This window comes from Nannospalax galili, unplaced genomic scaffold (genome assembly GCF_000622305.1).
Source record: "Nannospalax galili isolate Female #2095 unplaced genomic scaffold, S.galili_v1.0 scaffold417, whole genome shotgun sequence".
NCBI classification, from domain to species: Eukaryota; Metazoa; Chordata; class Mammalia; order Rodentia; family Spalacidae; genus Nannospalax; species Nannospalax galili.
Genome location: NW_008340785.1, coordinates 3,501,220 through 3,516,056, shown reverse-complemented (window position 1 = coordinate 3,516,056; position 14,837 = coordinate 3,501,220). Strand labels below are relative to the sequence as shown.

Here is a 14,837-nt window from a genome sequence, read left to right as displayed (position 1 = left end):
TGCGCGTAGGTGAGTGCACCCATGCTGTGCAATGCCTGCAGAGGACAGAAGAGGCTGTCGGATCCCCTGGAACTGGAGTTGCAGACAGTTGTTAGCTGCCATGTGGGTGCTGGGATTTGAAGCTGGGTCTTCTGCAAGAACAGTCAGTGTTCGTTTTAACCACTGAGCTATCTCTCCAGCCCCAGATATGGTCATCTTTTTAAAAATGATGTGGGAGACTAACTTTAGTCTTTCATGGCATTTAAATAAGATGCAAATTCAGAACAATCCAATAAAATCTACTTCTGATTATAATTAAAGAATGCGCTACAAAGATCAGCTAACATTAAAAATTTTCTGTACTTTCCATCAAATATTAGTGTATTAAGACTATTGCTATAAGGAAAAAAGAAACTAGAAAACATCTAAACTTATAAGGTAGTTGTCAGTATAGAACAAAAATTCACCACCTGAATACCATGTCACAAATCATGGTATGTGTAGTGAAGATAACACACAAAATTCGGACTGCACTGTTCTTACACTCAGCTTTCTGATTCTCAACATATGACAGGAAGCCCCCTCCCTTGTGGAGGAAGTGTGGGTTAATTATTATCCTACAGATTTTGGAAATCCAGCAAAATTAGGACTCAAAACAGTTCCAATTATAGCACCAAAACATAAATTGAGTCAAAAAATTAAATATATGCCATAAATATTTCATCATGTGTAGCAAATCTGCTTTCAGTTTTAGCCTAGGATTATAAAGTTACTACAAATCACTTTAATTATAACACACTTCTAGGTTTGTCACGAAACTATTCTTTGGGCTTGTCATTGTGTCCTTTAAATCCAGTTTGTCTCTAGGAATAAACTCTTCTTTCTAATAAAATCAGACTATTATAGCTACAAAATCATGTTCACAAGTTTATCAATCATATTTTCAATAGCTGATAGCTCTTCTTTTTATGGCATACCTCTTTGTATCTCACAAATACCCATTTGTACAAAGCCTAATTCAGTTTAATGTTGTGTTAAACAAGAGATCATTAATTTAGGTAACTCTTCTATAAGCTGTATTTTCCTCATCTATGATTGAGAGGCTTGAGAAAATATTAAGAACTTATGTGAGCAATATCAAATACTGTTAGTCAAAATGGCTACTCTGGTAAATTACAGTACTAACTTTGCTAACAATTTTCTAAAAATTTTAGTCATAAAAATCTCTTCATCAGCTCCTTTAAGTCCAAGTTGGGGACACAGACATGTATACTGAAATTATAGTTCAACCTGATAAATATCCTGGATACAAGTCCCCTTAAGTCCTACCAAAATCCACCAAAGATGATAATCAAAATGACTACAAAGGTCTGTTATGAAGTAGTATTTTAAACTGGGCCTTAAGGATAAACCCAATTTTGCCTGGCTTAGAACCAAAAGGTGGAAGGTGAAGATGGGAGCAAAGGTCCGGGTAGGGGATGACTCCAGCATCTGCTTTATGATGAGCTGTTCGAGAGCTTACTCCTTTTCCTTATTTACTTTTTTTTTTTTTTTTTTTTTTTTTTTTTTTTTTTCTGAGACACCATTCATTATATACCTAGGCGGACCTCAACCTACATGACCACAACCCCACCATGGCCTCCTGAGTGCTGGAATTATAGGTGTAACCCATGTTTTATCTCAAAATTTTTTGAGATAATTTTTAATTTTAGATCTATAATAAACTAATATAAGCATGAGCAACTTGAGGGATATATTTTCCTAACAAAAGAAAATTATTTTGATAGCATTTTAATCTGAAGAACTCAAAAAAAATTTAATTAAAAATAAGCCAAGTTTGAGTTGCCATCTTTTAAATAGGGAATATAATAGATTAATTCAGTCACCTGGGCTAAACAATAAAGAATACATGCCAGACAAGCATAAGCCATCACTAACTCTTCAAGACAACAGATTTTGATATAAATTAGCTGTGTTTAACTTCTTACCCCAGGGACATACATGACAGAGGACAGAGACACAAGCCAAATGAGATCCTAGTGTATTAGTTAATTCAAAGTACAATACAGCCAAGTTAAGAACTGAAAACTACAGTATCTAACCACTATATGCCACACTATTTCTTTATAAAAATAAGTGACAGTTTCTAACTGGTTATGCTTAATCTTTATCTTCTCCTTTCCCAATCTTTTTACTCTCCTCTCACTTCAGCACTTGTTTCTCTAAAGTATGGAACTAATAGGCTGAGGTGGGTTTTCCATGGCATGTATACAGAGACTAGGGAGGAAAATCAAACCTGGAAACTAGGATTTATAGTGACATCTTATTAACAATGATTTATTTTTCTTGTTTTAAAATTGATATGGAAATATTCTGATAAAAAAAAGTATCAGACACGGCATTCAGTAGGCAAGGGAAGAGGACATCCTCAAGTTCAAGACTAGCCAGGCTTACATGGCAAGTTCTACGCCAGTCAGAATTATGTTGCAACAACCCTAAATGTTAATAGCCACTGCCTTTGAACAGTTAATTTAGTTAATTTTAAATCTGTATCTAATTTTCTATTGCATGTGCTTCATTTTGTTGTGTTTAGTAATTATCAAAGCTTTAGCTCTCACACTCAGCAATATTTTAGGAGCTTTGAAAGAAGGTCAGATACTGCTGGTAAGAAAGATCATCTGCAAACTGGAACAGTTCATGGTAGCTGGTACAATAGATATTACTGCACCTTCCAAGTTTAGTAGCCTTTGCTACCCAATACAAACCTTGTTAAAATGTTTAAAATAACATTCTACAAAAATATAAAATCATACAGAAGAATGGTAAATAGTAGCGTGGTAAATAGGATATTTAACTTCTCGTTTAACTCTTTTATGTTGGGCTAAAATTAAGATATAGGATACAATTTACTATGTATTTGTTTTTTATGAGATTAGCCCTGGAGAAATTAATAAATAAATATTTACATCAATTGTGGTTGCAGAGAAACAGACTTAAAGAACTATAAGTAAAAAATTTTACCTAGCTTGGCTATGGTGGTATATACCTTTAATTCCAGTACTTGACTTATCTTCACATAGTCAGAACTGGTAAAAGAAAGGAGCCAAGGGCTCCTCCCAAGCCCATGTGACTCCTGAGGAACAGATCCTTAAACGGCCTTAAGAGTAAAATTTGGTATGCTAAATGTTTGAATTAGGTATAAATGCTAAACTTCACAGTTGACTTTGGTATAAATATCAAAGTGACCCCAGTAAAAAAGAGGGGGTCAGGAACCACTTCCAGAAGTCTCTTTTAGCCCGAGTACAGCTGGTAAGGTGACTTTGTATAAGCTGACATTTTTTAGAGGCTGACTAGGCAAAGAAAGAGATAGCCATTTTCCTAAAACAAAGACCTCTAGATAGGCTGACTAGATTAACCAGATGGACAAGTACTAGAGAATGGCTGGGGGTGGTAACAACACAGTGGACAGTAGCAGGGATGACAGAGTATAAGGGCTCTAGTAGGGGGAGAGAAGGGAGTATGGAAGGGTGCCATTTGGGAAGTGGGTATATAGATGAGTAAGATTGTTTGGGATGTTCTGTGTGATATACACACAAAAAACCCCAACAAATTAAAATGAGTTATATTTGAGGAGGAAGCATAAAAATGTATGTCATGTCAATTAGTAGAGGTGATAAACATTACAATGAAATCTACCCGATGACTTTAAATCCATACACAGGTGCCAAGGAGCCGAGTGCAACTGACCATGACTAGTGATAATCAAGTACATACAGATTAGAGACACATGCGCCAACATCTAAGTGTTATTAGCAAAAACAATGAGTCTTTCTGTAAGAAACAGTATATTTTAAAATGAAATGGAGATCTTTTTTAAAGGTTAATAACTCATTCAATTTTACGTCTTACAGGGTTTATTCTGAGTTCAATATCACATAACTGTATTAATTCAACTGTGAACCTAAAAATTTTATAGCTACTTTTGAAAGAGAAGTATCTTTGCTCTGGAAATTGTTATTAGTATGTTAAAGCTGTAATGAAATGCTGCTTCTAAACAATTAAAAAAATAAAAAATAAAAAAAATTTACCTAGCTTGGCTATGATGGTGTATGCCTTTAATCCCAGTATTTGGAAGGCAAAGGCAGACAGGTCTCTCTGAGTTCAAGGCCAGCCTGGTCTATATAGCACTTATAAGTCAAACAGGGCTACATAGTGAGACCTGTCTCAAAAATAAAATAGAAAAGAAAAGAAAGAAAAAAGAACACAAGAACTTGACAATTTTTGTTCAAAGGATCAAAGAATAGCCCAAAGAAGTATACCATAAATTAAATAATACTTGCCAAAGACTAAAGTTACTGCACTCCAAACACAGGACAAATAAGACTGACTAATAACATAATAGGCAGAGACAGAGGTCATTTTATGTATAACACACAGACATGGTTGAGGAAGATGAATTAATGTAAAATAGTGCTTTATGTATTAGAGAACAGGTTACATATGGTCCTAACCTATTTGTTATTTTTACATTCCAGGTTACCTAAAAGGAAGACAGTTGTTCACATTTGGCTGCCAACTATCTTTCTTTTGACCACTTAAAACTTCAGTCTTCCTGCCTTCCTGGCATCATGGAAAAAGTTCAATACCTTACTCGCTCTGCTATTAGAAGAGCTTCAACTATTGAAATGCCTCAACAAGCACGTCAAAATCTCCAGAACCTATTTATCAATTTCTGTCTCATCTTGATATGTCTCTTGTTGATCTGCATCATTGTGATGCTTCTATGAAGTTCTGCAGCCATCTCCAGATCTGCAACATGCCAACTTACCTTAAAATCTAGCAACCCATGAAGAGAACACAATACAGCCTACTTCCTGCGCAGAATGTCTTTGTAAAAAGTCAAGATTAAGAGCAAAACAAATTGTTAGCAAATATATTCATCTGCTGGATCTTGTAAACAAACTCTACAGTGACTAAGTGTGCACAATGTAGCTGCTAATTTCCTTAAAATGGCTCATAAATTTCTTTCTTAAATATTTTTGAGGATGAAATGCAAGTTTTAATTTTGAAACACTGCTAAAAAGTTCACTTTCTACATACAGCATTAGCTTTACTGTTAAAAAGTTCACTTTAATACCCTCAACCTTTGACTTCAAAATAATTCATACTGCACTGCCAACACTTTGATAGTAACTATTTTTCAGGTCTGCACCAAGTACAATAACAGTAATTTAAAAGAACTGTCCTTATTCAAAGCATCCCACTGAGACCTTACATGTATCACTACTACTACTACTACTACTACTACTACTACTACTACTACTACTACTGCTACTACTACTACTGCTACTACTACTACTGCACAGAAAGATGTCTTGGAGTTACTCTGTCAGAACAAACATACTGGATGAAAAATTATGTTTTTTCTATATCATATTAAAATTTTAAGCTTATGAAAATCAAATAGGGAAAAGATCATATTCTTCAACAAATAAAATTCCTCCTAATTTTTCTCAAGGATTGTGGAATTCTATCTAATACATGTAAATTAATCATCAATCTACCTTTGAGAGCACTGTGATCAACGAGTAAGAACATCTTACTGTGTAACTGTCATAACTGTCAATACTAATAAAAAGAATCTAATCTTAATTTGATACATAGATTATCTAAGCTAGGATACATAATCTGTCATAATATATATATATAGGATCTCTCCTAATCCAACCTCAGAACCAATGTAGCCTAGGACAAGAGTAAGATTTCCAATAACAGGAAAATTATTTAAAGCATTATAAAAATTTTTAAATCTCAATTCTCTCTCCAAATACTAATTCTTTTTTTCACAGTTATAGATGGTTGTTAGCCACCACATGGGTGCTGGGAATCGACCCAGGTCTTCTGCAAGAGCTATCAGTGCTCTTAACCGCTGAGCCATCTCTCCAGCCCCAACCTTTCCTAATTTAAAAACACCTTTCAGTAACAACAAATACAATAGAAGCAAAATTTTGTTTTGGAAAACATATTTGACAAAATTCAAAAATTTAAATTAATTTAAATTCAATTCAAGACATGCTACTAATATAGCAATTACTAAGGAAGAGAATGTGTAATCAGAGACATTTTCCAAAATATGATTACTACAAGAATATGAAGCATCAATATTAACTTTCATTTCTAACACAGGTGTTCCTAACAGAATAACAAAAACATACTGCTTTTAAATTATCTGAATCCAGCCCGGGGTGGTGGCACACGCCTATAATCCCAGCACTCAGGAAGGCAGAGGTGGGCAGATCTCTGTGAGTTCAAGGCCAGCCTGGTCTACATAGTGAGTTCCAGGACAGCTGGGGCTACAGGGAGACCCCGTCTCAAGAAGACCAAAATAAATAATAAATAAATAAATAATCTGAATCCATGCTAGAGGATATACTTTTCGTTCAGGGATTATCTGAGGAGCAGCCAAAAGAGAGATCCTTATGTTAACAGGGATTTCTTCAGTGAAGGCTCACCTACAAGTTGGAGATCCCCATCACAGCCAGAAAACTTGTAAATCATAGGTGATATTTTCATCCAAATGTTAAGTAATTATGTAAAAGTATGCAAGTTCTATAGTTGATGGTACTATCATTAAAAGTGGAAAACTGGGTGTGGTGGCAAACACCTGTAGTGCCAGCACTTGGGAGGCAGAGGCAGGCGGATCTCTATGAGTTCAAGGCCAGCCTGGTTTACATAGTGAGTTCCAGGGCAGCTGGGCCACAGGGAGAGACCCTGCTTCAAAAAGACAAAAAAAAAAGGAAAACTGTAACTTTCATTATATTGCTCACTACAACATCAACTTCAAACTATTAACTGTCAACTTACAGGGTTTTCCCTCAGTAAAACAAATTCTTGGCATTTTTCATTTTTTTTTTAATAGAAATTGAAATATGATAATATGAGGACTCCAAAATAGCATAATTCATTAAAACAATGAAAAAAAGTGCATTCTATAAATGGAAGAAAATTACTTTTAAAACTTTTAAAATACTGGGGGCTGGAGAGATGGCTCAGTGATTAACTGCAATGGCTGTTTTTACAGAGGACCTGGGTTCAGTTCCCAGCAAACACATAGTGTCTAACAACTGTCTATAACTCCAATTCCAGAAAATCCTATGCCCTCTTCTGGCCTCCATGAGCACTGTTATGACAAAGGTACATTTACATACATACAAGCTAAACACTAATATACATAAAATAAAAATTTTAAAAACTCTTAAAATATTGAATGTTAAAATATTTTCTATTATGGAATATATCATGATCCTAATTTATAGGACACTGAAAGCAAATGAATTTTTAAATGTTTAATATTGCCTTTTACATTTTAATTGGTTAAAAAGTGTATTTGACAAATGCAGATGATCAGAATCTCCTATATTCAATGAATGTTTGAATTCAGTGAAACTACTAAATAATATATGCTAGACTGATATACTGTATAATATATACTAGACTATAAAATGTTCTAATTATAAATTAATTATATAGTTCTAATTATATAGTTTTGATATAAAGGGACTTAAGAGACATTTTCCCCAAAAAAATAAAAATCAGAATTTCCTAATATAAACACAAGAGGGCAGGTATACACAAAATAGTTAATTTGCTCCTAGAGATTATTTATCCTTTGATTATTTTAGTCTTCTTGCAGGGTAGGGATATAATCAGTTGCAAAAAAAAAGATCTAAGTGTGCTAACAGCACACTTAAATGTCTAAAAACTATATGGCAAGTTATATAAGAAATATAGTCAGGAAAAAATAGCCAAAAATGTTTAATACATGTGTACAATATTATACGTTTTTTAACTACCTCGTGAATCATAAAATGTGATACCACCATATGGTATTATAATATCAACATCTCTCAGCTCATAAATGATCTGCTAAAAAACTAAAAGCAAAATAGCATACAAAAATAAAAACAAGAAAATCCTTTCCAAAAAAAAAAATAAAATACATAAAATGCTTCCAAATTAGAGGTGAAGCTTTTTCATTCATAATTCATATTAAAGACAAAAACAAAGATCTTTATGTTATTTAATCAAAATCTTTAAATAAAAGGCTCCATGAATATGTTAAAATTATTAATTGCCAATACCTTCACTGACAAAATCCCTTATGATTTATATATGCATAAAATTTCATCTTTTTTAAAAACAACTGTAATCCAAAGTTTAAATAGGTAACATGAGAAAATATAACCAGCTCAGCCATAGTGTTCACTACTTCACTACCATCAGGCAGATCCACTGTGGGATGGGAACCTGTTTCTGTGTGTGTATGTATGTGTGTATATATGTATGTATGCATATGCCAGAAGTGTGTGGGTGCCCATGGAGGTTAGAAGAGGGAATTAAATCACTTGGAGTTGAAGTTACAGGCAGTTGTGAGCCTGATGAGGGTACTGGAAACCAAACTTGGGTCCTCTGGAAGAGCAGGAAGTGTTCTTAGCTGCTGAACCATCTCTGAGTCCACTTAACGGGAGCTCTGCTACATGCAGAGCTCCACCTTCTCCACACCTCCACCTTGGAAACAAGGACTGCAAGGGGGACATGTAAAGTAAGCATTCTTCCCAGAAAATAAGATTTTGATTTCTCTTCTGTCATAACCTACAAAGTCAGACAGTCTGGAATATGGGTGAAGTGACAGAACATAATACACAGAACGAAAGACCAGTGGTGGATAGTGTGCACAGAGTCCTATATCATAAACTAGATGAGGGCAGATGGCTTTTATTCATTCACAAAGGAAAATTCTTCAGGGTATTATACTACCTACCCTCTCTAGATGATCTGGCAAAAATCATAGAAATTGAAGAACACCATGTACATAAAATTAACTAGTCAATAATCATTCTGGATTAAGTCCTTAAGAAGCACAAGTTAAGTTTGGGGAATAGCCTGTAAAGATTAAATGAAGTGAAACACTTTTAAAAATTATAAAGATCTGTATAAATCTATAGTATTATTAGATTACAAATTTGATTCAAATTCCTTTTCTTAGTTGTTAAAAACTGGTCTTTTTTTCTAGACTCAGAGTTGAGCAATTGTGCTTAAAAACCATAAATTACAGATGGGGTGATCCTTTTTAAATTCCTCACTTTTATAAAAAGTATACTAAAAGCATATCAATACTTCAGAAACTTTTAAGAAAATAAAAAGAATCCTTGGTGGGTTTGAGAAGATAATTAAGAATTTTCTTCTATAGTAATCCAAAAGGGAAATTAGAAAAAAAATAGTCATTTAAAGATTATAACTGCAGTGGAAGAGAGGCAGGAACAGGCATAATACAATGGTAGAGTATTTATTTATCATGTACAAGGCCATGAATTCAATTTCCAGTACTTCAAATTGAAAAACAAAAACAACAACAACAAAAAAAAAAAACCCTGCCTAGATCATTACTCCCAAATGCAGAAGCCATGTATAAGGAGTCAGTTCTAAATATGACTAATTAAGAAATGGTGCTTTCTAAAGCACACAGAAATGTTTCCTATAGTATCTTTCTCCCTCTACTGAATACCAGGAAGATTTTGAAACATGCTTTTCTCAACCGTGCATATCCTATCAACCTCTTTTTCCAGATCAAGAAATTTACCTATTAACACATTATTCCCTACACCTAAAAATGATTAATAAACTGTCCTTTACATATGGTATTATCATAAAGTAGTTCCTTTAAACAGTACATCTTAATGCTTAATTCATTTTTAAAATAAGTTCATCTAATTTGTAAGCTTAAGTACACAGAAATCACTACAAAAAGCATTACGGATAACCTGAGTTCCACTTTTCATCTTACAAATGAAGCTAAGACCCAAAGAAATTAAGTGACAGGTTAAGAATCACCTGGGTTCTCAGCTCTATCACTCTTGGGTATGTATCTACCCAAAAGACTCTGAATCCTATTGCAGAGGCAGTTACACAAACATATTTATTGCTATCTGCAATAGTTAGAAGATAAGCTAGCCTAGATGTTCATCAAGTATACCATTCAATACTCATCAAAGAGGCTTCTTTCTGCAACTGATAGAGGCTATTACAGAATGCCACAACTGGTCACACACAGAAAATATATGTCTGAGAGATGCCCAGTCCTAAGTGACACATCTATAATGGAACCTCTATACCTAAGGCTCACGGAACATAATGGAAAAGGGGGTAGAGAGACTACTAATGCATCCCTCAACTCTCACCAGAGAAGATTCCTCATGCAACAGAATGTGATGCACACAGAAGGTGACAGTTGCTCCAAGGTATAGAGGATAAGAGACTGCAGAGTGTGTGTCCCGGATTAGGAGTCTTATATTAAACCTTACCCACCCACGGCTCAGGGGCCATTGAAAAAGAGGGGGCGGAAAGATGGTTAAGAGCCAGGGTTACTATATGATCATAAGAAAGCAGAGGCTACCAGGCCTCTGGGAATTTGCTCATATGAATTTGCAGCAATGGTGACAGCATGCACAAGATCCATTCAAACTCAATCAGACCAAAAAACAGCACAGAATTGGGGAAATGGGCAGCAGGTTCCAACCTACACTCTCTTCTGACCTCTGCAGGCTTTGCACCACATGGGTGCACTTACATACATGCAAGCAATATACTCATACACACAAAAATAAAAATAGTACATAATTTTTTAAAAGAGGGGTTAATGGTAATGACCTATCTCTATACTTTCAAACAAGGGAGACAAAGAGACACAAAATGAAGCTAGATGAGATTGGGTGTGTTCAAAGTGGTATGGGCATAGACAACAAAACTGGGGAAATGGGCAGCAGGTTCCAACCTTAGCCAAGGAACTATTGGCAGCTGATTGCTGCTGTGAGAGAGAGTTGATCTTCTTTTAGGGAGTGGCTACAGATAGGCTGACTAGACACCTTTGGATGAACTTGCACCAAGGAACATGTGGGTACAAAAACTTGATAGGTTTTAACATATGTGACAGAATACATGAAATCTTAGTGGGGGGATATGAGAGGGAACAGATGGGAAGGGATTCTAAATATGATTAAGAGTTACTATATGAAATGCACAAAAATTCAGTAAAATAGATATTAAAAAGAAGTTTTATATTTTAAATTAATATCAAGATACTTCATGGATACCAGTGGAATTCTAATTTGAAAGAAGTGTTACAACCTATAACAACTAGACTTCACTTTGAACTCTGATTTTTCCATCAATCAGTCATTTGTCCCTACAGTAAGGGACTGTTTTTTATTGTGACAATAATTTTCTAAATTTATTTATACATTTTATTGTATGCATATGAGTGTTATGCCTGCATGTATGTAAGTGCAGCCATGTCATGAGGTGCCTTCAGAAGACAGAGAGAGCGTCAGATCCCCTGGAACTGGAGTTATGGACAGTTAGCATCATGTAGATGCTGGGATTCAAACCTGAGTCTTCTACAATAACAACCAATACTCTTAACTGCAGAGCCATCTCTCTAGCCCTGGTGTAACAATAATTGAACCCAGAACTTTTGATGTGCTAGGTTTGTTTGGAAACTCAAAGACATTTATAAAAAATTATTTATTCCTTGATAAAAGAGATGAATGAGTATGAAAATATGATGCATATATACTAAAAGTGTTATTTCAGCATAAAAAAATGAAATCATGGGGCTGGCCAGATGGCTCAGTGGTTAAGAACACTGGCTGCTTTTGGCAGACGACACAGGTTCGATTCCCAGCCTAAATGGCAACTAACAATCGTCTGTAACTCCAGTTCCAAGGGAATCTAACACCCTCTTCTCACCTCCATGGGGAACTGTATGACACAAGTGCACTTACATACATACAGGCAATACACTGATACACATGAAATAAAAATATTTTAAGAAATGAACTCGTAATGTCTGCAAGAAAATGAATGGGACTAGGAATCATTATATCATTCAAAGTATCCAGGACTCAGAAAGACAAATGTGTTTTCTCTCATTTTTGTATCCCAGATTATAGTTTTTAAGTATGTGGGGGTTGAAGGTCAGGAAACTGGAAAGGGAACCTTTGGGTAGAGAGGAGGTCTTAAAGGAGGGTAGGGATGGGGGGATAAAAAGGAGGGTAACAGAATACATGGCATGAAGGCATAAAGGGTCTGGAAGGAAGAGGAAAGGGACAAGCAGGAGGGGTGTGAGGGTCTGAGAAAGCAGGAGAAGAGGATCAAAATAATAACGTATGAAAATATCATAATAAAATCATTACTTTGTATGACAATTTTTAAAAACTAATTTACAAAAAAATGCATCTAGGTTCTAAATGTGATATATTCAGAAACAAAATCCAAAATCTAGTATTCCCAAGTCAATTTCCTTTCTACTACATCATGTCAGTTTCTGTTTCTATCTCACATTTCTTTATACTGAATGAATACATTTTGTTTGATTTTTATGCCCACTTAACAAATGAGAAAGTAAATGCCAAATTAAGCACAAATTTTAAAGTTCTCATGTTAGTCTCAAATGCTCTGTGAGTTTTCTTAATACAATGTGTCGAATGTTAGTACTTATGTTTATTAACTTGTGAGAGAAAAAAAAAAAACAGCGGAAGGCATCCCTATGCTCAGTGCAATAAACATAACATCCACTGGAGGGAAGCAGATACTAGGTTCTAAGGCTTACCTGCATTGGTGTTTCACTTCCTTGCTGAAACTCTTCAATTTGCTGCTGTTGCCAAGGAGCTAAACTGCAAGAATCCTCTGTAGTTCTGCCTTCCAATGGATTTGTCCTTAACTGCTCTGTAAGCCACATCTGAGTCCTTACAGAAGGTTGAATGGGAACTCCACCTACTGCCTGCTGACCAAGCATTAAATACTTTGGAGACTCAAAAGCCTCTGAGCTTGTCACAATGGGCTTGCTCTCGGGTAAGGCACTGTATGTCATGTCTAAGGTTTGTCTCCTGAGGGTAGAGGATGAGGCTCTAAAGTCCTCTTTGTTACAGCTCTCAAATTTATACTTGCAGTCCAGAGTTGATGACCGTTTTTTATTTATTTCCTTACCTTCCAGCTTAAGCATCTCCATACTATCATGTAAGCAGCTAGGCCCTAAGGTCCTTAAGTGTGATGTGAAAGCCTTGCCCCTCCCTATCTTTTCCAAACCATTCCTCAACTCTTCTGTGTGTACAGTGACATTCTGGTTGCAGTTATCCAGGGCAGTAAGTTTGGACAAAGATGACCATTTCCGTAGAGGCCGGAAGTCCTTCATGTCTAGTGAAGAGTCCTGCTCCCCTCTACTTTGGTCTCCCAACACTTGCATGAGGCTTGTTCTCCATTTTGAGCCATCTGATGATAAGGATTCCCTGTGTTTGGAAACTGAAGCACTGGAGTTTGTTGGCATCACATGGGCAGTGGGAAGAGTAACCAATGAACGACTAGGCTTAAAAGATAACGTGCCACTTGAAGTTGAATGATCTGGAAAGAGAAAGCATTGCCAAGTCAACAGGTTAAGAAAAAGAAATCAAAAGTAAAATGCAAAAATGCAGAAGTAAAAAATCTGAATATGGTTTCTCAACATACATTTCTGATCAGAGGTTCTTCCTCAAATGAGGAAACTGCTAATAAATTTAGGGTTATAAGAAAAAAATTAGATATGCTTTCAAATATTACCCCCACACACACTTACTCTACCCTGTTCCCTTCCTCCTCTCTTCTCCTTTCCTCCTCCCACATAGTCCTGCTTCTACTTTCATGTCTGTCTATCTTTATATAATTTTGATGACCCAGTGAGTTGCCCTGGGGTTGCTTATAGGGTTCTGGGTGATGGATTATTTACAGGAGCACAGGCTCCTTACCAGTAGCTAGATCACTGAAGAAAATGCCTCTCCCTCACCCCATGGATCACTAACTACCTATAGATCCTCAGGAAGCGATAAGGCCTTGTGACTCCAGTCCTCTAGTTACCATTATCTGCCTACAGGGCCTGGGATGGGGTGTTCATAGCCTTTCTTCCCCTCACTCATTAGAGGATGTTGGCAGGCCCAGTCTTGCATAGGTCTTGTGCTGATAATCACAACTGCTATGAGATCAAGATTGAAGACTCTGAAGACTATGTCCTCACTCATTCTACTCCTTCCTCTGGCTCTTACATTCTTCCCAACCATCTTCTGCAATATTCCAGGTCTTGAAGTAGGTGATATAGAAATCCCATTGGGGGCTGGAAAGAAGACTCAGCAGTTAAGAACACTGGTTGTCCTTGCAGAAAACCGGGGTTCAAATCCCAGCACATAGCAACTAACAACTGTCCGTAACTCCAGTCCCAGGGGATCCGACAGCCTCTTCTGACCGCCTCGGGCACTGTACAACATGGATGCACTTATCTACATGCAGGCAATACATGCATACACACAAAAATATTAAAAATAAATAAATAAATAAATGGTTATATGCCTAAAAAATAAATAAATAAATAAAAATAATAAATCAATTTTTTTAAAAGTTAAAAAAAGAAGTCCCATTGATGGCTGAATATTCAACGGTCCTGTATTCTCAGCATTTGATCAGTTATGAGTCTCTGCAGTTACTGTTACCCACTACAAAAAAAAGAAAGCTTCTCTGTAGCACTAATCTATGGGCATAAACATAATTATTTAGAAGGCAAATTTGATGAACACACATGTCCATTTAGCAAAACAACAGCAGGACCTTCCCATCAGGGTCTATGACCTCCTTCACCAAGGGTATTTTGACCAGGTTTACAGTATCAGCTGAGGAGTCTCTCTTATGGAATGAGCCTAAAATCTGATCATAGAGGGCTTGATTCCCTTTGGGTTTTTTTTTTTTTTTTTTTTTTTTGTTTTTTTTGGAACAGTTTTTTC

General features: G+C 35.8%; 2 protein-coding genes across 3 annotated transcripts in view; one reads left to right on the top strand and one right to left on the bottom strand.

The window, feature by feature from the left end:
• Pln (phospholamban) overlaps positions 1 to 5,631 on the top strand; it is an 11,084-nt gene extending 5,453 nt beyond the window's left edge. The window contains exon 2 of the mRNA XM_008835781.3: positions 4,515 to 5,631. Coding sequence (XP_008834003.1) covers positions 4,608 to 4,766 — 159 coding nt within the window. The 5' untranslated portion in view covers positions 4,515 to 4,607 and the 3' untranslated portion in view covers positions 4,767 to 5,631. The remainder of the gene's footprint in view (positions 1 to 4,514) is intronic.
• The window catches only part of Cep85l (centrosomal protein 85 like), a 176,628-nt gene that overhangs the window by 119,185 nt on the left and 42,606 nt on the right, over positions 1 to 14,837 (bottom strand). For both annotated transcript variants that reach the window (XM_017798871.2, XM_029564808.1), the window contains exon 3: positions 12,647 to 13,434. In XM_017798871.2, the coding sequence (XP_017654360.1) occupies positions 12,647 to 13,434 (788 nt within the window). The remainder of the gene's footprint in view (positions 1 to 12,646; positions 13,435 to 14,837) is intronic.